Raw genomic sequence first — 26888 nt, 5'->3', positions numbered from 1 at the left:
TGTCTCTGGTGAATCCTCTCACCCCCCGCATCACTGGCCTGTACCCCAGCTCTTGTATGCATAATTAATAAATCTTAAAAAAAAATAAAAGTTCCCAAAAATATTCTGAATAATGAAGCATTCATACAAGCAAGTGATCAGTAATCTAAGGTCACTATTTACAATAGCAATATTTCCAAGCACTAGCATGTTCCGGCAGACTGGTGTGTTGTTTTGCTATTTATACCACATACATATAATGGGGATGGGATGTGATTTTTTTAAAAAGTCAGCACTATAAACGCCCTACAGATGTGTATAATCATCAATTAGTAAGTCTTATAACAAAAAAATAATACAGTACAGCAACTAACAGTACAGGTAATAAATTCTAAGAGACCTGGATCTCAACCCTAGTTCTGCCTGTTTATAAATAACAGGATCTTGCACATGTTATTTGGATATATTATTATCTTGGACCTTTCTTAGACTTAAATTTCTTGTCCTGTGAAATAGGGATAACAATAACGTTCTTATCTCATAGACTTGCTTATGAAGTAAAATACAATAAAGCATGAAAGGTCCTACATTTAGGAAGCACTAAGTGGTAGCTGCCATTACTATTATCAATAATAACAATTTAAAAGTTTCAAAATGTATTGATCCAAGCAACATTTACTGAGTGCAAGCTTGGCAGCAGGCAATGTCCTGGTGGCAAGCAATGTCCTTGCACCAAAAGGGATTTAAAAGAACAAATCTAACAGGTTAAATAAGTAGTGTATAAGTAGTGTAAGTACAATGTAACAAGAAATACAATCATTAAGACAAAAACAATCATTAAGACAAAAAACATTAAGTAGAAAGATCACATGCAGTCTGAAAAAAATCATAAGGTTTTATAAAGGAAGCACCAGATAGAGACATTGAAGGGTTCTGGTAGATTCACTTTAAAGTTCTTTGCTACCAGCATTTTCACTATAAGACCTTTCATCACAAATATTTTCACCATATAACTAACTGGCCATTAGGCAATTTTGTCAGAAAAAGAAAAAAAGTCACAAAAGATTAAAAAAAAAAAAGGGAGGGCCTCCCCGGTGGCGCAGCAGTTGAGCGCTGGGTTGCGAAGCTGCCCGCGGCCTCTGCGGCGCCGGTTCGATCCCCGGCTGCTCCCCGGCCACCAGAGGAGGGTCCCACATGGCGCACAGACCTCTCCTGCCGCCCGCTGCTCCCCTCAGCAGTGTACTTAGGTCCTTCTGCCTGCTCTGCTCCCCGCTCTGGCTCTGGTGAATTCTCTCACCCTCCCGTGCTTCTGACTGTACCCAGTGCATGTATAAACCAAACAAACAAACAAACAAACAAATAAATAAATAAATAAGACATGCCTCTAGAAAATTAAAAAAAAAAAAAAAAGGGACATAATTCAAAGGACACAATGAAACATAGAAAATTAATAACAAAATAAAGGTGGGGCCTCCCCTGTGGCGCAGCAGGTTGAGTACAGCACTGTGAAGTTGTCCACAACCTCTGCAGCACAGGTTCAATTCCTGGCCTGCCAGGGAGATACCCACATGGCATGTTAGATCTCTCCTGTCTCATCCACTGCTCCCTTCAGCAGTGTTTTCGGTTCATCTACTGTTCTGCTTCCCCAGTCTGTCTCTGGTGAATTCTCTCACCCTCCCGCACTCTGGTCTGTACCCCAGTTCTTGCATAAATAAAATAAATCTTTAAAAAAATTATAGATAAATAGATAAAAATAAAAGTGATCTTATTTCTCGCTAAATTTTCTTACTTAAGAGAGGTATACATATTTACAACTGAGTTTCAATTAAAGGTAACGTTTTTTTCTCTTAGAAGACATTAGCATCAAGAGATGGGAAGAAAGATATTCCAAAGAAAAACAGAATGAAGTTTACAGAGCATAAGTAAAGTAATAGTCTTACTTCTTTTGAACATTTCTCAAACATCTGTTGAGTTTCCCTTTATTTTCTGTTTGAGAAAAACTGGTAGGCTTAAGATGCCTCCACCCAATGTGTAAACATCTGTCTCATTCACTGTTGTCATCTTTGATCATGAGAGCAGCTCCTGCAGGAGTGTCCAGTGTGGAGAGAGAGAGGGGGCTATGCCTGAAACAGCAGTGTCTCCTCACTAGGCAGACCCTGAAGGCAAGGAGGCTCAGATTTCCATTTTAAATTGTTTTGAAGTGTTGCTTGCATGAATTCTAAAGGCCTTTTTAAGTCTATTGCAAATCACTACTCTGGGATCACATGGCTTTTTTCCTTTCTATAGAAATTTAGCAAGGTATTTCCAATAATCTAGTTTGGATAAACCAGAGGAGAGATACACAGCAAAAGGAGAAAAGAAAGGATGAAGGACAATATTGAGCTCTCTAAGAAATCTGGACTTAATGCAGCATCGTTGGAAAAATCTCTGAGATGCTAAGTAGAAAAATTTTTGGTCAGAAACTTTCTTCTTATTTTAGAGCTGTAAAATAAAGTAAAAATGAGAACTAATCATGAACCATGTCTTACTTTGGGCCAGCTGACATCACTGGACAACTTTCCTCCGTACAGAAATCTGTAATGGTTCCATAAAGCATGTTGATCTGATTGAAGAAATCCACAGCTACAAAACAAATTACCAGTTATAAGTAACACAGAATGGTTAATATAAAAATTAAATTTTAGGGCCTCCCTGGTGGCACAAGGGGTTAAGAACAGCACAAGTTCGATCCCCAGCAGGCCAGAGAGCTACCCACATGGTGCAGCAGACCTCTCCTGTCTCACCCACTGCTCCCCTCAGCAGTATATTTCAGTCCATCTGCCTGTCCTGCTCCCTGCTCTGTCTCTGGTGAATCCTCTCACCACCACCACCCATCTCTGGCCTGTACCCCAGTTCTTGTATGCATAAATAAATAAAACCTTTTAAAAAATTAAATTTTAACTTTACTCAAACAGAATCTTAGATTATCGGTGTTCTTATCTGTACAAATAGGTTTAAAGCATATACAGAAACCACAATATTTGACTACATTAACGAGGAACTTCTGTTTATTAAGTGACACCATTAAGAAAGACAAAAAGAGGGCTTCCCTCCTGGCGCAAGGGGAGATGTCTCAGCATTGTCAGCTATCACCAGCCACTGCACCATGAGTTCAATCCCTGGGCAGGGAGCTGACCCATATGGCGCAGCAGACCTCTCTCCTGTCTCACCCATTGCTCCCCTCAGGAGTGCATTTCAATGGATCTGCCTGTTCTGCTCCCAACTCAGTCTATGGTGAATCTTCTCACCTCCCCGTACCTCTGGCCTATACCCCAGTTCTTATATGCATAAATAAATAAAAATAAATCTTTAGGGGAAAAAAAGGAAGCCAAAAGGCAAGTAGTGAGAAAAATTATTTGCAACACATATAACCAAGAAAAATCTTGTATCCAAAATATATAAAACAGCCTATAGCTCAGTAAGAAAAAGACACTATAGGGGCCTCCCTGGTGGTACAAGGGGTTAAGACACAACCTATGAAGCTCACTGCAGCCACTAAAGCACAAGTTCAATACCCAGCTAGGGAGGTGACCCACATGGCGCAGCAGACCTCTCCTGACTTGCCCACTGTTCCCCTCAGCAGTGTATTTCAGTCGATCTGCCTGTTCTGTTCCCTGCTCTGTCTCTGGTGAGTCCTCTCACCCCCTGAAACTCTGGCCTGTACCACAGTTCTTGTATGTATAAATAAATCAAAAAAAAAAGAAAAAAGAAAAAGGCACTATAGAAATATAAAACAGCACTTCACAAGAAAGTTTCCAGATGGGAGAACCAACTTTGTATTCCTGGAATAAACTCAACTTGGTCATATGTTCTACTTCTTACGTACAGTTAGATCAAGTTTGCAAATATCTTTACTAGAATTTTTACATATAATTTCATAACCTAAATGACCTAGTTTCCTTCCTTGTAATGTTCATTTTGAGCTTATGAAACTAGTATTTTTTCCATTCTCTTTCATAGTAAGAAAAAGACTGGTGTTATTTCTTCCTTAAGTGTTTGATGGAATTGGCTATTGTGAGAAATCAGAATTTTTTTTTTTTTTTTTTTTTTTTTTAAGATTCAAGAACTGGGATGTAGGCCAGAGGCGCAGGGGGCAAGAGGATTCACCAAAGACAGAGTGGAGAGCAGCACAGGTGGATTTACTGAAATAAATATATTGCTAAAGGGAGCAGTGGGCAAGACAGGAGAGGTCGGCTGCACCATGCAGGTCAGCTCCCTGGCTGGGGATCTAACTTAGGTGGTCGACGTGGAAGCACTGAGACTTAACCCCTAGCCATGAGGGAGGCCCAAATGCTGTACTTTCTATGCTGAATTATTATTCTAAGGAGATGTTCAAACACTTCAACTTAAGTAATTTTTGTCCAGATATAATTGGTAAATGCCAGTGACATTCTGGAAGTTCCTAAAGTTTTAGGCATTTCAGGAGTACAGACATTCAGATCTGGCTATTGAGACAAAGAGAGAAGACAAACAGGAAACAATGATCTGTTTTTATACTCTTAAATCAGAATCTCAGGTAGCACAGAAGATCTACGCTGCCTTCCTTAGACTTTTTAAATAAATAAATGAGCTCTCAAAATGGTACAAAATACAAAAAGAACAAGAATGTGTGTGTGTATAAATATGTATGAGATTTATTCTGAATACTGTCTTTGAAATGTCACAGAACTATATATACATAAGATGGGTCTCATCAATGAAGCAAACAAATTACTTCATTTTCTTAGTAACTAAATTCCTGGTCGAGGAGAATAACTACAAACACTGTTACAGTAAAGTTTCAATAAAATTCTTCAGTTTCCTAAAAGTTATCAGTAGTATAAATACCAACATATAATTCAAATTACAATATTACCAGTTATTACAAGGAAAGTACTGTTTTGCTTTTCCTTAATCAAAGCCTAGACATTTAATATATGCTTTCAATTAAATTTCATTTTATTTTTCATATAAATTTCCCAATTATAAAGCAATTAAAAACTACTTTGTTAATGTTTAAAAACACTGAATATTAAAGATACCACTTTTATTTCCCAACTTTCGCAGGTTTAATTCCCAAAAATATATTTAATTATTCTTCCTAGGGGACTGAGGAATATCTCTTAAATATATTTTACTAATTTTATAAGATTGTGATTGAATTGTCTTTTCTATTTAAAAGCAGAATTCAGGGCCTCCCCGGTGGCGCAGTGGTTGAGCGCTGGGTTGCGAAGTTGCCCGCAGCCTCTGCAGCGCCGGTTGGATCCCTGGCCACCGGGTGAGGGTCCCACATGGCGCATAGACCTTTCCTGCCACCCGCTGCTCCCCTCAGCAGTGTACTTTGTCACTCTGCCTGCTCTGCTCCCCACTCTGGCTCTGGTGGATTCTCTCACCCTCCCGCACTTCTGACTGTATCCAGTGCTTGTATAAATAAATAAATAAATAAATCTTTAAAAAAAAAAAGGCAGAATTTAGACAAGTAATTCAGTATGTTACTGGAAGAAGAAATTTAGCATAGTGGTTAAAGTGTGCATCTGAAATTCTATAGCTTCGACATTTAATATCTATATGAACAATGCAAATTACTAATCCTTCTGTTTTATAGTTTCCCTTTCTATTAAACTGGGATAACAATAGTACCTACATCATAAGGTTATTACAAAGATGAAACAAAATAACCCATGTAAAAAGATAGTACAGTGTCAGGCACATAATTAGTGTTCTATAAATATAAACTGGTAATATTTTTATTTTTTCCCACTGATGATAAACCTATGCTTTGTATTTATTATACATTATAATGAGACAAGAATTTAATAAAATTCCATATATAGAAATAAAATGACATAAAAGCTAAAATGGATTGAGATATCACTATAGTGTAATTAGGTTCGGGAGAGCTCTCCAACATTCACCTACAATGTGGCTACTAACCTAATTTAGAATCTACTGAGAAACAAAAAGGTTACTTACTGTTCACTGCAACCCACTCATTTAGGTCTTCCCCTTCAGGAAGCATGACAGCCATCCGGAGGTTGCCACTGCCAAGTGTGGCTTCTGCATGCTTTAACAGCTCATATTGGTGAGAACCCTCTGGAATATTCTTCTTTGGCTTAAATGTTTTAGAGGACCGACTACCACTATGAATAGAAAATAAAGGACACTTAATATCTAAGACATGGTTTTCCTTTTTAAGACATGATTTTCAATAAAATCTTTATTACTGAATAAAACAATCTTTATTACTGAATAAAACAAAGATATGACCCTAAATGCCCATAAATAACCAGCAAATATACCTTAGCTCCTATCCGCATTAGAGCTAAATTGTACTGGCCACATTAAATCGCAGTAATATAATCGCTGTCACTACTGTGTTAGATAAACAAAATTCCTACAACCCTCTATACATTACCTATTGCAACTCCCAACTAGAAAATGAACTTTTAGCTTTAACTAATTCAGTTTTTCACAATAAATTAACAATTCAAAATCATAGCTTGTATTCTATAAAAACAACAAAGTAATTCTTTGACAATCTTAAATCATTTTATTCCTTTCATCCCTATTCTAAGTCTCTAATCCTACTATGAATAAATTTGTTTCCTTTGCTTAAAAAACATAAAGATAGTATTTCATATCAATAAAACACAAAAATCTGGGCCTCCCTGGTGGCACAAAGGGTTAAGCACTGCACTATGAAGCAATCTGCAGCCTCTGCAGAACTTGATCATTCTTCTCCCCCCCCCCCCCCCCCCCCCCCCCCCCCCCCCCCGGGGGCTGACCAGGGAGCAACCCACATGGCGCAGGAGACCTCTCCTGTCTCCCCACTGCTCCCCACAGCAGTGTACTCTGGTCAATCTGCCTATTCTGTTCCCCACTGTCTCTGGTGAATCCTCTCAACCACTGCATCTCTGGCCTGTACCCCAGTTCTTATATGCATAAATAAATATTTAAAAAAAAAATCTTAGAGCAAGAAAGAAAAACCCAATTATGGGAAGCATTAGTACTCTTAATCCAGAACTCAATTTACAAATAGCTAGCTATAAATATAGTTGGTTTTTTCAAATTTTTAATGAAACTAGTCTTAAAAACAGGTGTAAAAATTTTTAAGAAATTTTTAGCAAATTCTTATCAAATTGTACTATATCCTAGTCATCCCTTCTCAGTACTCCTTTTTCCCTCTTCATATAAAAAAGGAATTAGAAGAGGGTGGGTAAGTGAGAATTCCTTCAAGCTTAACATTACCAAATTCATTCCACCAAAACATTCAGACATTTGAACAGACTTGGGAAAAGGTAAATTGCAGAAAGTACAGAAAAGCAAAAGTTAAGACTTTCCAAATTCTTCTGCTCCCTAGCTTTCCAAGATATAGCAATAGTTCTCAACCACGGCTACACAGTATATGTAGTACTGAGGATCCCGAGATAAACTAAGAATCTTAGTTTAAACTTAGAAAAACTAAGAATCAGTCAACCATATAGCAAATGAAATAACCTGATTTAACTTAAGATTAATGGCATTGCCATTTAAATGTATCTCTCTATCTCTACTCAGGTATTTATAATTAGAGTAAACTAATATTCCTCAACTTTAACACTGCTCTCTCCCCCAGATGTCTCTATTCAACTGCCAAGGTATCTGTTTCCCACTCTGTTTCTGGTGGATCTTCTCACCCCCCATACCTCGGCCTATACCCCAGTTCTTGTATGCATAAATAAATCTTTAAAAAAAAAAAAAAACATTAATCAGATGATGCTGCTACTCTGCTTAAAGCACTTATGTCAGGACTCCCCTGTGGTGCAGCAGGTTGAGCGCCACGCTGTAAAGCTGTGGGCAGCCTCTAAAGCGCCGGTTTGATTCCCAACCGGCCAGGGAAAAACCCACATGGTGTGGCAGACCTCTCCTGCCTCACCCGCTGCTCCCCTCAGCAGTGTATTTTGGTCCATCTGCCCGTCTGCTCCCCACTCTGTCCCTGGTGAATCCTCTCACCCTCCTGCGCACCTCTGGCCTGTTCTTGTATAAATAAATCAATCTTTCAAAAAAAAAAAAAAGCACTTATGTCTTTCCAAAGTACTCAGTGTAAATCCAAAAGTCAAATATTAGACACAGTCAGGCTCTTAACCCACACTACAGTGTGGAAACCCTAATCCAATTTAATCGGATATTGAATTAAACACCAAGTTCTTTCCCACAATCTTCTAAAACATACAAACAGAAATGATCACAATGCATATGAAATTGAAAGCTTATTTTAGTTTCCTGCTTCTTTTCACCTCTATCAAAATTTAGTGACAAATTTCATCATCATTAAAAAAAAGACATTTTACTAATTTGTGTATGATTAATTACAAATATAGCTCCCCGTAGATAATAAAGTGGTACATTCCTTCTGGCAGGGTGTAAATTAAGACATTCCTTTTAATAAGCCCACCTCTAGGCCTGTTGGCCTAGGGGTTAAGTCTCAGGGCTTCCAAGGTAACAGCTGAGTTAGATCCCTGGCCAAGAAGCTAACCCACATGGCGCAGCAGATCTCTCCTGTCTCCCCCACTGCTCATCTCAGCAGTGTATTTCAGTCAATCCACCAGTTATATTCCCTATTCTGTCTCTGGTGAATCCTCTGGCCTGTACCCCAGTTCTTGTATGAATAACTAGATAAATCTTTAAAAAAAAAAAAAAAAAAACAGAATTTTTAAAAGAACTTGCTTTTTTGGTGCTATTCCCATATCAAGGTTTAGGTAAGCTCAGAATAATCAAGGAGCTAGACTGCAAATCAAGAAAACAAGGTTCTATTCCTCATTTTGTCATTTTCTTCCTGATGATCTGGGCTTCAATTTTTTTATTTTGTTTTTTGTAATTCTGGAAAATAACTTTGTACAAAAGGATCTAATTTAGAGATGAGATAATGTTCATAAAATGTTTTTAGTTCCCAGGGAATTGTCAACTCCCTTCTCTTTTTCACATATCCTTGTACATTTGTATTTCCAAAATGCTTTCAAATCCTCCATCTAATGTCCCTTTGTCTGACCATTCTGCTTTAATTCAGGTAGAATTTCATAACCATGCCAATACTCTCTACATTTTTAACATTCTTTCTACAAACATTCAGTGTTTTCTTCAACTGCTACATGAAACTTCTTCTACCAGTATCTACACTACCGTGGAAAGAGTGGTTAACATTCCTCATTTCTTTTTTTTTTTTTTTAAAGATTTATTTATTTGTTTATTTATACAAGCACTGGGTACAGTCAGAAGCGCAGGAGGGTGAGAGAATTCACCAAGCCAGAGCAGGGAGCAGAGCAGGCAGAAGGACCGAAGTACACTGCTGAGGGGAGCAGCGGGTGGCAGGAGAGGTCTGCCCGCTATGCGGGACCCTCCTCCGGTGGCCGGGGAGCAGCCGGGGATGGAACCGGTGCTGCAGAGGCTACAGGCAGCTTCACAACCCAGCGCTCAACCACTGCGCCACCGGGGAGGCCCAACATTCCTCATTTCTAAGCCAAAAGACCAACTAACAAAGTCCTCAAATTCAAAAGCACAAAAAAAACCAAAGCATGTACAAAAGTCCTTATTAATAAGTACAAATTCTTATAGTAACACATTTGTCCAAACACACATATTTCACATGGCATCTTAAAACATTCAGTGCAGGGCCTCCCTGGTGGTGCAAGGGGTTAATAAGCACCGCACTATGAAGCAATCCGCAGCCTCTGCAGCACGAGTTCTATCCCTGAGTTCTATCCCTGGCCGAACAGAGAGAAATCCACATGGAGCAGCAGACCTCTCCTGTCTCGCCCACTGCTCCCCTCAGCAGTGTATTTCAGTCAGTCTGCCTGTTCTGTTCCCCGCTCTTTCTCTGGTGAATCCTCTCACCCCCCTCCCTGCATCTCTGCCCTGTACCCCAGCTCTTGTATGCATAAATAAATCAATCTTAAAAAAAAAAAATTCTGGGCTCCCCTGGTGGTGCAAGGGGTTAAGCACTGCACTATGAAGCAATCCAAAGCCTCTGCAGCACGAGTTCGATCCCTGGCCAGCCAGGGAGCAACCCACATGACGCAGCAGACCTCTCCTGACTCGTCCACTGCTCCCCTCAGCAGTGTACTTTGGTCAATCTGCCTGTTCTGTTCCCCACTCTGTCTCTGGTGAATCCTCTCATCCCCCACACCTCTGGCCTGTACCCCAGTTCTTGTATGCATAAATAAATAAATCTTTAAAAAAAAATTCAGTGCAAATATTCAAAAACATTTTCAGTAACAGAAATCATGCTACCCTCCTACACCACCCTCCTCAGAATAAATCATGATTACCAGTATCTTGTGTATCTTTCCAGAAAGTCTATATAAGCATAAGAATGCTTGTGCCTGTTCTTGTTTTTACACAACAATGGAATACTATAATATAGTGTGTTTTTCATTTAATAGATCCATGTTGTGGTTTATCAAGATAGAAGTAGATCTACTTTATTCTTTTTACAGAATAACATTTCCTTGTGCAAATATTTCATAAATAGGTCCCCTACTTATAAACAAAAATTTAGGCAGTTTCCAGTCATTTGTTACTACAAACAATGCTGCATTTAATCCAAACCCACAGCCTATTACAAAGTACAATAAAAGATCAAATGCAGCCTTGGCAGTAGTGGAATAATCTTTATATCAGATACAGATCTCAAATTAACACTAGGTCAAAGATTCACCTACAATTCTAATAGTACATCTGCCTATAAATATTAAGCAGTAACAAAATAGTTATTTGACGGAATCAGTGACATAGCAGTTTTGAGTTCTAAGTGTTTTGAAATTAAATTCTTACAGTAAAGAAAACTGACTTGGGGAAAAAAGTTAGAATCAGATGGAGCCTACCTCTCCTTATCTCATACCATTTTCCCCCCTTTTATTATTTATTGATGATCAGCTTTAATATAATTTTTCCCCATCTTTATTTTTATAAAGTTTAAATCTTTTTTTAAATTTATTTTTAACCGAGGTAATATTGTGGTACCCCAGGTATTACCACCACAGTGCACCCACCACTGACTGACCCACAGTCCACAACCATAGACCATTGTGCTTCCTTCCCTTTGTTCTTTCATTCCCTCATCCCTTCCCACCTTGGTGTCTCAGTTCTGTCATCAGATATCAAGGGTTAGTTTTTAAGTTTGTCTTTACCTATTTTTTTTAAGATTTTATTTATTTATACAAGAGCTGGAGTACAGGTCAGAGGTGCAGGAGGGTGAGAGGATTCACCAGAGACAGAGCAGGGAGCAGAACAGGCAGAAGGACTGAAATACACTGCTGAGGGGAGAAGCGGGCTGGCCAGGAGAGGTCTGCCATGCCATGTGGGTATCTCCCTGGCTGGCCGGGAATTGAACAGGCACTGCAGAGGCTATGGACAGCTTCACAGCGCTGCACTCAACCTGCTGCGACACCGGGGAGGTCCTGACTATTAATTTAGTTATATTCCACATTAGTGACACTCTTCGGTATTTGTCTTTCTCCCTCTGACTTATTTAACTTAACATTACCCTTTCAGGTCCATTCATGTTGCCACAAATCTCATACCATTTACTGAATTTTCTCTTTTCATCAAAGGTCCAGTCATCAAGAGAATTCAGGATGATTTTTCTTAGGAACCTTCTCTGATATCCTAAGCTGGGTTAAGGATGCTTGCTCTATCTTCACACATTTCACTATGACATGTCTCTATTTTACAATGCATCATGAGCTTCTCAAAGGCAAGGACTAACATTTCTAAGTCATTACTGCATCTCCACACAACTTAAGTGAGAACAGATCTTCAAATAAATGTTTTTGAGCAAAACTGATAAAGGACTCCAGGATAATAAAAAGGTAAGGTAAAAGCAAATATCGACATTTGTTAAGTTTATATTCTCAACTTACTTAAGTAGGTTCAGTCATAACAGATACAAGTAGTAGCATAGTACATATTCTATATGTGCTCAAACTAACTTTAGTAGCACAATTGAACAAATGAAATTAGTCCAGTGCAAAATTACAGTACATAGTTGTGGAAACAGATTTACTATGACACTAACAGTTGAAATTTCTGGGATCCTCAATAGCAAAGTCTCTTCCAAGGTGCTGGGAAGAATGTTTCCATGGTCATGTTTTCATAAAAATTACAAAAATTAGCTAACCACAAATAGCTACGACTACTATCTTCACCCTTCTAATACACTTAATGTGGTTAATGTGGTATTCCGGGTAACAATTAAAAGGGAAATTAAGTTGGGGATATATTTAGGTTTCACAGGATATATTTAGTTTGCAATCACTTCCGTTTATGATTAGATCATTGCTATTAATAGTTGGGGTAAAGGAATGACTTCAAGGAATATTCTTACCAGTCAAGTACTGCCTTACATAATATTATTTACACTAAAGAACAGAGTCATCTAAATATGAGCTCTAGATATAGGAACAGTATACTTCACATATGGAAGAAATTTAGTAGAGATTTCCCCCAAATTTGCAACAGTCTTAAATTTTATATGACATTTAAACAAACTGTGAATCAAACTTTTCTAAGCTATCAATAATAATAATAATAAATACATTTTTATCACCTATACTAGAAGAAAAAGTAAGTAATCTTTCTATTCTCTCTGCAGACAATTGCAATCCTATTTTGGAAATTGTTTACCTAAGAAGTGATCGCTAAGTATGCGACCAAACACAATATAAGGAAAAACGTGTGCAAATATGAACTACGTATTTATATATGATATATATGTAGTAGCTAGAGGCATATTTGTCAAGCAACATATTAAGCTATGGAAAAAAATAGTGAACAATGTGTATGACTTACAGTCCAGAAAGAGAAAAAATATTGTTAAATTATAATTATAAATAACTACAAGTGTGAATGACAACCAGGGCACCTAACCTCCTTAAGGGCTACTGAAGAAAAAAAAACTTCACTGGCACTAGTTCAAGATGATAAAGCAGAATTTATTCAGGAACATTAGAGGAATATAAGGACCATTGCAATGGGATTTTACAGTAAGGAGACTGGGCTCAACTCCAAATACAGCAATGGAAATTTATAGACAAGGAGGGCCAATAGAAGGAAAACTTCTGAGGAGGATCAAGGCTAAGAGAGGACCTAAACTGACCTTACAGGAGTCTCACTGAAGACAGACTGGGTAATCAGACATGACCCGGGAGATGATAAAGAATGAGGAAACAGATCAGATATTGTGGGTAATCAGACAAAGGAGGGTGGGAGATTCTGGTTAAAAACTGACATAGGCAGAGTTCTTGCTAAAACTGGATTTTACAAGGAAGTGCACAAATGGGCCTAAGGGGAAAATTCAAGAACTTGAGCAAAAAAGTTTGACTAATCAAAGAATCATTGTGGGCTCCACAGCTCTCTCAAGGACAGAGATAATGTTATACTGAATCTCAAAGATGTTTCTTCTTCCCTTTATTTCAAATCATTTAACACAATATACAACCATCCATTTACTACCATCTAAAGTTTTTCAAATTTGAAAGCATTTTCAAATCATCTAGAGCTCTTATTTAAATGCATTCCATTCAATATTGGACCTAAAATCTTTTATTTCTAACATCCTTCTCAGTGGTACTGAAGTGACACACTTTAAGGGTCTAAAGCAGGCTTCTCAAGAATTATAGTTATGCACACATATTGACCTCCTCAGTCTTGGGAGTGTTCTAGGACCAGGGAACCAAGAACAGTTTTTCTTCCAAACTCCATATAAAATAAGAGTGGTATTTTCTCCTAATGTTAAATGACACTAAAAAAAAGGCTAAGGGAGACTGCCTGGTGGCACAAGGGGTAAAGTCGCAGTGCTTTCAAAAGCTAGCAACAGCCACTGCGGCATGAGTTCTATCACTGGCCAGGGAGCTCACTCACAGGGCGTAGCAGCCCTCTCCTGTCTCTCCCACTGCTCCCCTCAGCAGTGTATTTCAGTAGATCAACCTGTTCTGCTCCCCACTCTCTCTGGTGAATCCACTCACTCCCCCCCACCCCCGTACCTCTGCCGGATACCCCAGTTCCTGTGTGCATAAATAAAAATAAATCTTTAAAAAAAAAAAAAAGCTAAGATATCTCTATACCTATAGTTATCACCAGACAATACAGTCATGATACCTTACAAATAAGTTCTACTAAAGCAAAACCAAAATCAATACAGCTCAATTAAGGCACATTTTGGTTCCCTCATGTCCAGAATTGTACTTTTGGGTATAGTTTGGCTCTATCTGTAACTTGAAAAGATTTTTTTAATTTCAGTTCCTGATATATTGCCATTTCACAAATTAAAACCCAACATGGTTGACAAAGGATTGATGAAAGGGTTGAAGAGTCTGACCCAGAAGACCCCCTTGGGAGTCCTTGACACAGATTGGCGACACAAGCAACAATCTTCAAAACAATGCTGAGCTCAGGTTGAGATGTCAGTTTTGACAAATGGGTTTGTTGTTCTCTGACTCAAAAGTACAACTTCTAAAGGTTCAAAATAAGAGAACCAGTTGAATATTTGGCAAGATCTGAGGAAAGGTTAGGGAGAATAGAACCAAGCATATGTGACTAAAGAGTGTAACCACAGGGAGTTTTAAACAAAGAACTATGTTAACAGTTAAATCTAGGGCCTCCCTATCAAGCTATCAGCAGCCACTACAGCATGAGTATGATCCCTGGCCAGGGAGCTGACCCACATGGCTGTCTCCATGAGAGACAGAGAGCTGACCCTCTCCTGTCTCCACCTGCTTGCTCCCCTCAGCAGTAAATTTCAATAGATCCTCCTATTCTTTTCCCCACTCTGTCTCTGGTGAATCATCTCACCCTCCACACCTCTGGCCTACACCCCAGTTCTTATATGCATAAATATATCTTAAAAAAAAAAAAAATTTACAGCTTGGAGCCTCCCTGGTGGTGGGTGTAGGAGTTAAGTATCACTGCTATCACCACTGCTGGCTGAGTGCTTAAGTTTGATCCCCAGCCAGGGAGCTAACCCAATTGGTGCAGCAGTCCTCTCCAGTCTCACCCACTACTCCGCTTCACAGTGTATATCAATATATCCACCTGTTCTGCTCCCCACTCTGTTCTGGTGGGTCCTCTCACCCCACCCCCCATACCTCTAGCCTACACCCCAGTTCTTCTGTGCATAAATAAATAAATAAATAATCTTTAAGAAAGAAATAACAGCTTGATTTTCTCCAACGCAAATGTTTCCGTGGATTTCCATCAGTCTAGAAGAGACTTGCAATTATAAAATGCTAGAAACATAAAGAATACTAAATACATTTTTTGACTGTTAACAACTCACTCTTACCCTAAATATCCCTGAATTTTGTTTCTACAACAGGAAAGGCAAAATCTTAAATGAAGAGACTTGCCTTCCAATTCTACCCAAGCCAATAACTAGATCAGTAAACCTGAAATTGATGGCTTTGCCACTCTGGCAAAAAGAGGCACGTAAACAGTCACTGAAAGCATCATATAGATGCAAAAGTCTACCACCTCTTGGACAAACTTCAAAGTTGACATTCCACTGGCGATTTCATGTTGCCAAGATATTTCTTCTGACTATAATCCCCCAAGGCCACTCAACCTTTTATAGAATTCGTGCTCATTTTCCATTAAATATCACTCACTTCTTTCATGAAACCTCCCTCCACTCCAAATAGAAAAAAAAAATACTTCATATTTTTTGATGCCCTGATTATACTTTATCTATTATAGATGACTATTTATAGCCTGTCTACCATCTCTGGCATCCCACATCTTGCACAATGCCTGGCACACAGCAGGTGCTGAGAATGTGTTTAAAGATTTCAGTCTACAAAGTTACAGTAGATTCCTGTGAAGTTTCTGTTTGTGCCAGCAGGGAGTTCAGTTCAATTTGAAGATACAGGAGGACAACTGCAGCACAACCAAAACTGCATCCCAGCCAGGTACATAAATACTGTGCAAATTTAGCCAGAGCATTTGTACAAAAGCTACACAAATGCAGATTATCTGGGTATCCTCTGGGGGTTACCTAACAACCTCAACTTCCCACCCAAAAGCCTCTTTAACCTGCTCTACTTTGTTCCATGTAGAAATCTCCTACCACACTATGTAATTTACTGACGTTTAGAGTTTTTGATTGTTTCCCAGAACATCATAAGCTCCAAGAAAGCAGAAATTATGTGTTTTGTTCATAAATGATACCCAGTGCCTGTATCAATGCCTGGCACAGTGAATGGCTTTTGAAATCAGTAATTTTTTCCTTCTATCTTGCAGTCTGCAGAGTTATGAGTCATCACCTGCACAACCCTATCTCAATTGCTCTTACTCCCTTTCCTTTAGCTCCACCCACTTACAGCAGCCTTCTAAGTAAACGTTTAATAACTGGAGGAAAATATTTATATTTAACTCATGAACTTATTTTCTCTGCTCATCCACTGGTACAGAAATAATATTCAGTAAACCATACCAAATAACAACCAAAAGTTTGTTCTTTCACTTCAGTAATAACCATTTCTATATGGTCTTCATTTCAAATTTAAAACTACTGGTGGACAAAGACTAAAATAAAAAATTTTGGATTAACTTTTTTAGATTGTCAAGCACATGGGCTAAATATGTTGAGAATATATTAACTGCTACATGTAACCAGATGGAAAAAGTGTGCCACAAATAGTGCAAACTCTCTAAAGTGCTAAACAGTATGTTCCTTAAGACAAGATTTTTCCTCTTTGGCCAATATTTTTCAGGAGAAATTATTCATTGCACTTACCCACTGCATTTCTCTAGCTATTAAATATCTATTAAATATTGAGCCCTGTAAAAATATGCTGCTATTGTATTCAGAAAATATATCAAAACCTTCTGCCTCCCTAGTTTCTGGCAAATATACATGTTCTTCACTACTTCAGGCAATTTAGCTTACGAGTTCCAAGATAAGCCCACCAGCAGCAGTCATGGATCATCAAAGACAGCTTTTAAATTATTGAAGAAATCAAACATTAGCAATATTAAACATATTCAAAATGAGAAACTTCCAACTGAGATGCCTGGATATGTAGATTCAAACTAATATAATTAATATAGAAAACAAAGGCTTTTATGAAATCACCCAGTCCTCTCATCTAGCATTACCAATCTAAAAACTCAGAATCAACTTCTAATAAGCCTAAAAACGGGGTTTCCACAAGCTCAAACGTTTCGTTGACACAAGCCAGGTACACATTAGAAATATCAGGAAGTCCAGCGCAGTTTTCTGAGATGGCTTAGTTTTGCTTAAATACTCTAAAGAAATTAATATTCTAAAACCAAGCATGTCAAAATAAGGGCTAATTAAATTCTAGGATTGAGGTGCCAATGTGCTAAATAAAAATTACAAGAGACAGGAAAAGAAATCTGAACAGAAAATAATCTTTAAGTGTTATTTCCTCCACAACAGTATAGGAGTATTTGAAGTGGGTTTCAGTATGCGAGTTCTTATTAGTTTTCCAACCAGAGTCCAAACACAGGCGAATCAAGGGAGGCCTTCCACAAAAGAATTTCCATAAAAACAAGGGAGCCTTCCATAAAAGAATTTTCCAAGCTTTAAGGTTTTTTTTTAGTTTTTCAGTCACCTCCCCCATGCGAGTCTTATCTAATACCTCCATATCCCCTTGGGCTATCCCATCTTTCTGCCCTTTCCCCCAAAACTCGTCTGCAACAAAAGATAAGTGCAATAATGATCAACATTAAATGTGAAGCTAAAGTTGGCACTTACAAATGATTTGCAAATCACCTCCCCAGTGTAGCTAATCAACCCAGGACACACTCCCAGACCCTATTTGGTGGTAGTCTATAAAAAGATAAAAGCCCGAGCCTGAGCCCTTCAAGACGCCCCGGGAAAGCTAGAAGCTGCTCCAAACCCCGAGACCCAAATCTGCCACCAGAGAATCCTGACCCGCCAGCAGCTTCGCTGCGATGTTACAGCCACAGGACTTGTCACATACACACACACCTCCACCCAAGTCCCCATTAACAGGGAACCCGACTAATAGGGCAGAAGTTAAAGGATCCGGTACCGGGGCAAGCACAGCGCTTCAGTGTCTGTGCCTGGCACCCAGAAGCTCGAGGCAGGCGAGGGGGACAGGCACCCCTGGCACGCGCCGGACCCCAATCTTGCCCCAGTGGGAGGCATCCACGAAGAGCAAGAACCCCGGAGAAGAGCGAAAGGAAAGGCTGGGGTGCCGACACCGGCGCCGGGGTGTGTCGGACTTGGGGTACGGGGAAGAAGATCTGCCCGGGCGGCTTCGTGGGGGCTTCCACGGGCGCTCGGAGCCGGCAAGCGCGCGGGGCCGGATCCCGGAGACCCGCAGGGCGGGACGCAGGGGTGAGCCAGGCGGGGGCCTGCGGCCCAGGTCACCCGAACAAAGCCGGCGCGCGCGGGGCCTGGCTACTCACAACAAGAAGCTCATGTTGGCCGTGGCGTGGGCGGCGGGGCCGGCGGTCGCGGGGCCTCCGGGCCAGGGAAGAGAGAGAAAGGCGCGAGGAAGGGATGGCGCGAGGGCGAGCAGACCGCGCGGCGGGCGGTGGCGGGGAGCGCCGGCTGTGGGGCGGCCGCAACTTGTTCAGCTTTGCTAGTTCCACAGGGAGGCAGAGGCAGCGGAAGTGGGAAGCGCGCTCGGATCACTCGCGGGGAGGGGAAGGGCCGGGAGGCGGGGAAAGGCGCTGCTCGCCGGCTCGGGGAGGACCGTCCTGCCGCGCGCTGGGGCTGCGGGCTCGCGGGATCGGGGGCCTGGAACGGGGAGCTCTCGCGAGAGCAGCGCACAGCCCCCCCCCCCACAGCCCCACCCCTCAGTCCCAGCCCCTCGCCACCCCCTGCAGCCCCTCCTCGTGGCCCCGAGCCCCGCTGGTGCGCTGGGGCGGCTGAGCCAATCGCGACCTGTCCGCCCGCTCCGGGTGGAGGCGCAGCGTTGCGCGATGCTTGGCTGGGGCTCAGGGTCGGGAAGGAAGGAGGCTTCGCGTGGGGTGGCCGCCAGAGCGCTGCCCGCTGCGATTGCTCAGCAAGCGATGATGAAAGGATCTGGACGCTCTTTGCTAGCATTTCAAACAGAGAAGGGAGTTAGTTTCATCTAGTTGGAATGGTTTAGGTGAGCTTTGGCTCTCAGAAGGGACTAAATGATTTTCAAGTTCCTTATCTTTTTACGGGCATGTTTTAAAACCTTGAAGTTGGGGGCCTCCCTGGTGGTACAAGGGGTTAGTTAAGATGCAACCTATGAAGCTGTCCGCAGCCTCTGCAGCACTACTGCGATCCCAGGCCAGGGAGCTACCCACATGGCGCAGCAGACCTCTCCCGACTCGCCCGCTGCTCCCCTCAGCAGTGTATTTCATCAGTCTGCTGTTCTGTTCCCCGCTCAGTCTCTGGTGAATCCTCTCAACTCCCCCCACCCCCAACACACACACACACACACACACACACACACACACACACACCCCTCTGGCCTGTACCCCAGCTCTTGTATGCATAAGTAAATAAATCTTTAAAAATAAAACCTTGACCTTGGAGATGGTCGGGGTTGTTGCTGTATAGGCACGCTAGGTTGTCATCAGCTGCTGAGAAAACCGTGGTGACACAGGCAAGACTTGGGGAGGATTCTAAATAGATTGTGAAGCCTTGCCCTGGGCACCTTGGCTCGGAAATATAAGCCCCTCGGAGGCACTGAATCATTTCTAGTTTTGACGATGTTTTGTGAATCTGAGTGCCCAATGGTCATAATCGACTTTGACTCTGATCTGCGTTGCCACTAATGACCAGCCTACCTACCACAGCATTATTAGTTTGGTTACCCATTTATTTTATACAAGACATGTCCTTATTCTTTACTCACAACACCCACAAATCTACAAGTAAATTTTTAAAGAATCTGAACAATGTTTAAACTAAGTGCAGCTCTTAACCCACCTTGGGCTAATAGACTTGAAGGAGACGAAAATATGAACTTATTCTCCTGTGTTTATACATTGTTTGTCATCTAGGTAAATCAAACCATTTCTAAAACAGAAGAAAATATTGGAATCTTGAGGCCCAGGAATAGCAGAGGCCACTGGAATAATTTCAGAGATTTAAAGATTCAAAAGAGGTGGGACAGAGATGTCATAATATAATGAAAATAATGGATTTATGACATAAAATTCCCGTGCTCCAGGTCTCCATATGATACTTAGTAAGGAATCACAGTTCCTTAATCATTGTCTGAGAGTAAGACTTGCGTTTCCAAATTAGGAAATTGTGTTTGGATGAGTGTATCAGTTAACCTGTTAGCGCATCTGTTTCACCTCATTTAAAATGAAGGCCTTGGATTAGCACATGATCTTTAAGATTGCTTCCAATTCTAAAAAATTCCCTAAGACTTACTTCAAGTAACAGGGAATGGAGCCTCCCTTTTGGCGCAAGGTGTTAAGCACTGCCCTATGAAGAAGTCTGCAGCCTCTGCAGCACAAGTTCTATCCCTGGCCAGCCGGGAAGAAATCCACATGGTGAGACAGAACTCTCCTGTCTGCCCTCCACACCTCTGGCCTATACCCCAGCTCTTGTATGCATAAATAAATCTTTTTTAAAAAATTTAAATAATAAATAATAAATGAGAGGTATCAAGTTAATAATAGAGAATGCATTTCCAGGGCCTCCCTGGTGGTGCAAGGGGTTAAGACACAACCTATGGGGCTTCCCCTGTGGCTCAGCGGTTGAGCGCTGGGTTGTGAAGCTGCCCACAGCCTCTGTAGCGCTGGTTCGATCCCCGGCAGCTCCCCAGCCACTGGGTGAGGGTCCCACATGGCGCGCAGACCTCTCCTGACGCCCACTGCTCCCCTCAGCATTGTAATTCGGTCCTTCTGCCTGTTCTGCTCCCCGCTCTGGCTCTGGTAAATTCTCTCACCCTCCCGCGCTTCTGACTGTACCCAGTGCTTGTATAAATAAATAAAATAAATAAAAATAAAAAATAAACCTAAAAAAAAAAAAAAGACACAACCTATGAAGCTATCCGCAGCCACTGCAGCACGAGTTAGATCCCCCGCTGGCCAGGGAGCAACCCACATGGCGCAGCAGACCTCTCCTCTCTCACCCACTGCTCCGCTCAGCAGGGTATTTCAGTCAATCTGCCTGCTCTGTTCCCCACCCTGTCGCCAGTGAGTCCTATCACCCCCCATGCCTCTGGCCTGTACCCGAGTTCTTGTATACATAACAAAAAAAATCTTTAAAAAAAAAATAGAATGTTTTCCCAGAGGTTAAATTTTTTTTTTTAAAGATTTATTTTTATTTATTTATACAAGCACTGGGTACAGTCAGAAGCGCTGGAGGGTGAGAGAATTCACCAGAGCCAGAGCGGGGAGCAGAGCAGGCAGAAGGACTGAAGCACACTGCTGAGGGGAGCAGCGGGTGGCAGGAGAGGTCTGTGTGCCATGTGGGACCCTCCTCCTGTGGCCGGGGAGCAGCCAGGTATCGAACCGGCGCTGCAGAGGCTGTGGTCAGCTTTGCAACCCAGCGCTTAACCGCTGCGCGCCACTGGGGAGGCCCAGAGGTTAAATATTTAAATCAGGGCCTCCCTGGTGGCCTGGAGATTTGAGTCTCAGTGCTATCACCGCAGCCCCCTGAGTTCCATCCCTGGCCAGGGAGCTGGCCCACATGTTGATAATTGAACCTCTCCTGTCTCCCTCACTGCTCCCATCAGCAGTTTATTTCAGTGGGTCCACCTACTCTGCTCCCCTCTCTGTCTCTGGTGGGTCCTTTTACCCCCCACACCTCTGGCCTACACTCCAGTTCTTCTACTAATATAAAAAATATTTAAATCAAACAATGCTTGTCGCATACGGCATATCGTAAACATTGGGAATTCAGAATAAAATAGAGGGCATATTCAAAAATATATTTCTAATTTAATTTCTACTTCACAATTCATGTTTCATGCCACACTCTTCCTAAAATTACAATTTCAAATTACTCTCCTGATCAAAATCTTATAACTTTGATTTACAGAGTATTAAAATTTGTTTTCTACCCACTGATTTTTCTAAGAATTAGAATTATAACATGAATAGAAAAGAATGTGAGTAGATATATGCTTTCAAATATCTTTTAATATTCAAGTTACTTTCTTGTCAAAATTAGTATACTTGTATAAACATAAATAAAAAATTAATTAAAAATGTGATGAGAGCTGTGGAAGAAACAGGAGGATCTTACTTGGACTGAGTAGTTAGGAGAAGTCTCACTATAATGGTGATTTTCCACTGAGACCTGATAGAAGAGAAGGAGCCAGCCTTGGAAAGAGCTAGGGGATGAGTGTTTTCTAGTAGAGGGAATAACAATTACAAATCTGTAAATAAAAAAGAGCTTTGGGCCTCCCTGGTGGAGCAAGGGGTTAAGTATCAGCACTGTAAAGCTATCTGCAAGGACTGCAGCACCAGTTCAATCCCCGGCCAGGAAGCTGAACCACATGACACAACAGACCTCTCCTGTCTGCCCGCTGCTCCCCTCAGCAGTGTATTTAAGTAGATCCACCTGTTCTGCTCCCCACTCTTTCTCTGGTGAATCCTCTCATCCTCCACACCTCTGGCCTGAATCCCAGTTCTTGTATGCATAAATAAATAAATCTTTGAAAAAAAAAAAAAAGAGCTTAAAGTGTTCTCCGAACTGACAGGTTATGTCCTGGAGAGAAAGAACAAAAAAAAGTAGTATCGATAAAGTTGGGCTCAGGGAAAGAGAGGGTAGACTGGGGCTCACAGATTTAGGCAAGAGATTTAAATTTTATTCTAATAACATTGAGAAGTCAGCAGAGAAGTAAAATTATAAAAGTATAAGAAAATAATATGATTGAGTATAATAAACCCATAACATAGCTTCAACAATTATGAGTTCATGATCCAAGTTAACATTTTGAAAGATCTCTCTCCCTTGTGGAGAATGTACTAGAAGGGCCAATATGTAGAAGGGAAGCCAGAAGGTATTTGTATTGTAGTAGACCAATTGTTTCTCAACAATTATGATTTGTTTTAAGGCAGTGTCATGAATAACAGAAAGAAGAAATTAATAATCTCAAGGTAAAATCAACAATACTTAGTGATTGATTATGGGATTTGGGGAAAGGAAGGAGTTAAAGATTACTCCCATTATTTATTTATTTATTTTGGCTTTAGTGATTATTGTATGGTGTGGCCATTTATTGAAATGGGGAAGGTATAACTTACATTTTGGGGATTTAGCTAAAAGTTCCATTTTAGATATGTTAACTTTCGGATGTCCTTTAGACATCAAGGTAATGATGTCAGAATTTTGGGAACTAAGCAGAGCCACACTAAAGGTGTGAATGCAGAAGTCCTCAGTAGGTAGATAGTATCATAAGATGGGGCCTCCCTGGTGGTGCAAGGAGTTAAAACACAACCTGTGAAGCTATCCACAGCCACTGCAGCACAAGTTTGAACTACCCGGCCAAGAACTACCCACATGGCGCTGCAGACTTCTCCTGTCTTGCCCGCTGCTCCCCCAGCAGTGTATTTAAGTAGCTCCACCTGTTTTGCTCCCCACTGTCTGGTAAATCCTCTCACCCACCCTCACCCCTGCATAGGTTGCATCCTAACCCCTTGCGCCACCAGGGAGGCCCCTTGAGATGATTTTTTTAACTTGAACTTACTCTTTATTCAAACTTATTATAAGAAGCTCTTAAGGGCCTCTCTGGCCTGTATCCCAGTTCTTGTGTGCATAAATGAATAAATCTTTAAAAAAAAAAAGCTCTTAAAATTGGAATCACAGATTTCCCTACTCAAAATTATATTATTCCCACTTGACTTATTTCTCTTGGCATAATCCCTTCCAGCTCCATCCATGTTGCCACAAATGGCAAGATTTTATGATTTTTGATAGCTGATTTGTATTCCATTGTACACATCATCTTCCTGATCCACTCATTAAGGATAATTTTTTAGACTAAAGAATTCTTTCCTTGCTTTTTCATAAACTGATTTGCTTGTTTGTTTCCGCCTATATACAAAGATGATCTTTTTTCCATGATTTTTTTGTTGTTGCCATTGTTGAGGGATGCTGTTTTGCAACACTGTATAGATTCAGAGGCACAAAATCATACCTCATAGAGACATTCTTTTATCTATAAAACTAGAAGTGTACTATTAATGCTAGTGAGAACTGCTGAATTGAAATCCTTTTGCAAAATCTGGTCCTTAGTATTTCTTGAGTAGCTGTTCTCTTCTGATTCAGAAATGTGATCTGACTCTGAAAGAATAACTACCTGAACAAATACTAGAAAAAGTAAACCCGTGCAACAAATCCTTAGTAACTTGATGAAATGCATTCTGTTGTGCAGCAGTGTTTAGGTTACATAATATCTAGATTGCTGTAATGATTATTCCATCTAATTAGTTCATTACATAAGATTGTTTTTATAAGTACAGTTGATTGAATATTTCTGATAGGCTAGTCATGTTAAGGTTTTCATATTTTTTGTTTCTATTTAATTTATGCCTAACACTGCCCCAAAATGTTGATATTGGGTATCATATTCCCCTTTTTATAGACAAAGAAATTAATGCTAAGAGGTTATGTAACTCACTTAAGGTCACACAGCTAATAAATGCAATCAGAATTCAGTAAAATCCTTTTCCCTTCCCCCACCCCCTGCATGACCTAAATTAGAATGAGTATTCTAAGTGAATTTTGGCATTTTACTCAACCCCACTTAACACAGCTAATATCCAAACTGCCCTTTATCAAGATTTTAATTCTATGTCTTGCTTCATTAAAGACAAACCAATGTATATCACACATGCTTCTAAAGGATATATTAATTTGACATAATCAAAAAGAATGGAAGCATAGAAGGGTGGTTCATGAGGCTTAGTGTCTCTAAGCCATTCATTTATCACTAAAAGCCATAAAGCATCAAAACACAAAGCTTATTTAATGTGTTATTATTTGATGTATTACAGTGAAAAAGAAATTTTCATTGATGCCTAAGTTAACCCAATAAATACCCTTCCCTTCTAGCTATTCTTTTGAAAGTGAATTTTGTGCAATTAAAGCTGGATTTTAGGAAATGATGAGATGCAAACCATTTATCCTATCAAGTATTATCTATATTAGTCTTTGAAAATATAAGCAATCAAATAAATCAAAATTCAAAGTTGTATATCAATAAGGGAATGTTCATGTTGTATGCTAGGAACTTCACCTATTTTTTTTTTTTTTTTGGTCAGAGGATTGGATCTGTGAGTTTAGAAGTAAATAGCATGTATTTACTCCTTGCATTTAAATTCCTGCTATATTTATAAGTAACATAATTTACTAAAATTTCTACTTCCCCACTCATCACTGCTAACCCACTTTTGGTATGTTTAAATGCCACAACATAGAAATTGATTTTTGTTTTTGAGAAACCAGTATTTTTTTTTATTATTTTTTTTTTCCTAGCAAATTTGTTTAATAATCCTTTTGAGAAAAATCTAATCACTTTACTTTTTTTTTTTTTTTTTTAATAATAAATTTTAGGGCCTCCCCGGTGGCGCAGCGGTTGAGCGCTGGGTTGCGAAGCTGCCCGCGGCCTCTGCGGCGCCGGTTCGATCCCCGGCTGCTCTCCGGCCGCCGGCGAGGGTCCCGCATGGTGCGCAGACCTCTCTTGCCGCCCGCTGCTCCCCTCAGCAGTGTACTTCGGTCCTTCTGCCTGCTCTGCTCCCCACTCTGGCTCTGGTGAATTCTCTCACCCTCCCGCGCTTCTGACTGTACCCAGTGCATGTATAAACAAAACAAACAAACCAGCAAAACAAATAAACAAAGCATGCCTCTATAAAAAATAAATAAATAAATAAATAAATAATAAATTTTATTTTTATATTCCCCCATACAATTGCAAACGCCCCATTCTGACCCCAATCCTTCCCCTCCCGCCCCCACCCCCCAAAAAGTGTCTATGGTTCATAGTTTTTTGTTGATTTTGATTTTCACTTTCTTATATTCATTTTCCTGGTCCCTTATTTAAGTTTTCTAGATTCCTGCTATGAGTGAGTGAGTGAGACCATCCGGTATTTTTCTTTTTCTTTTTGGCTTATTTCGCTGAGCATGATCCCTTCCAGCGCCATCCATGTTGCTGCAAATTGCATGTGTTTATCTTTTTTGAATGCTGAGTAATATTCCATGGTATATATGTACCACATCTTCTTGATCCAGTCATCTATTTTTGGGCATTTGGGCTGTTTCCAAAGCTTAGCTATTGTAAACAGTGCTGCTATAAACATAGGGGTGCAGGTGCTCTTTGGAATTGATGTTTCTGTGTCCTTTGGGTAAATACCTAGGAGTGGAATTGCTGGATCATATGGAAGCTCTATGTTTAGTAGGTCCAGAAATCTCCACACAGCTCTCCATAGTGGTTGGACCAGTTTGCACTCCCACCAACAGTGCAGAAGAGTTCCTTTTTCTCCACATCCTCGCCAACATTTGTTGTTGCTAGTTTTTTTAATATGTGCCATTCTCACTGGTGTGAGATGGTATCTCATGGTAGTTTTGATTTGCATTTCCCTGATTACAAGTGATGTTGAACATTTTTTCATATGCCTGTTGGCCATTTGCATTTCCTCTTCAGAGAAGTTTCTTTTTAGCTCTTCTGCCCATTTTTTGACTGGATTATTTTCTTTGTTGTTGCTGAGTCTCATCAGCTCTTTGCAGATTTTTGTGATCAGTCCTTTATCATTAGTGTTGGGTGCAAAAATGTTCTCCCAGTTGGTGGGGTTTCTCTTTGTTTTTGTTATTGTCTCTTTTGCTGTGCAGAAGCTCTTTAATTTGATGTAGTCCCAGCTGTTTATCTTTGCCTTCACTATCACTGCTTTGGGTGATGTGTCTGTAAAGATGTCTTTGATGTGCAAAT

At 40.4% G+C, this 26888-nt stretch overlaps 1 protein-coding gene across 1 annotated transcript in view; it reads right to left on the bottom strand.

Annotated features, from left to right (window-relative positions):
• The window catches only part of MOB1B (MOB kinase activator 1B), a 29248-nt gene extending 10627 nt beyond the window's left edge, over nucleotides 1-18621 (bottom strand). Inside the window, exons 1-3 of the mRNA XM_037529593.2 lie at nucleotides 18427-18621; nucleotides 5971-6137; nucleotides 2508-2601 (exon numbers count right to left, since the gene is read on the bottom strand). Of these exons, the coding sequence (XP_037385490.1) occupies nucleotides 2508-2601; nucleotides 5971-6137; nucleotides 18427-18440 (275 nt within the window). The 5' untranslated portion in view covers nucleotides 18441-18621. The remainder of the gene's footprint in view (nucleotides 1-2507; nucleotides 2602-5970; nucleotides 6138-18426) is intronic.
• Nucleotides 18622-26888: the final 8267 nt, after the last annotated feature.

The sequence above is a fragment of the Talpa occidentalis genome, unplaced genomic scaffold (assembly GCF_014898055.3).
Source record: "Talpa occidentalis isolate TD23 unplaced genomic scaffold, MPIMG_talOcc4v2.1 talOcc4.6, whole genome shotgun sequence".
Taxonomy (NCBI): Eukaryota; Metazoa; Chordata; class Mammalia; order Eulipotyphla; family Talpidae; genus Talpa; species Talpa occidentalis.
This window is presented reverse-complemented; position numbering and strand designations above follow the sequence as displayed.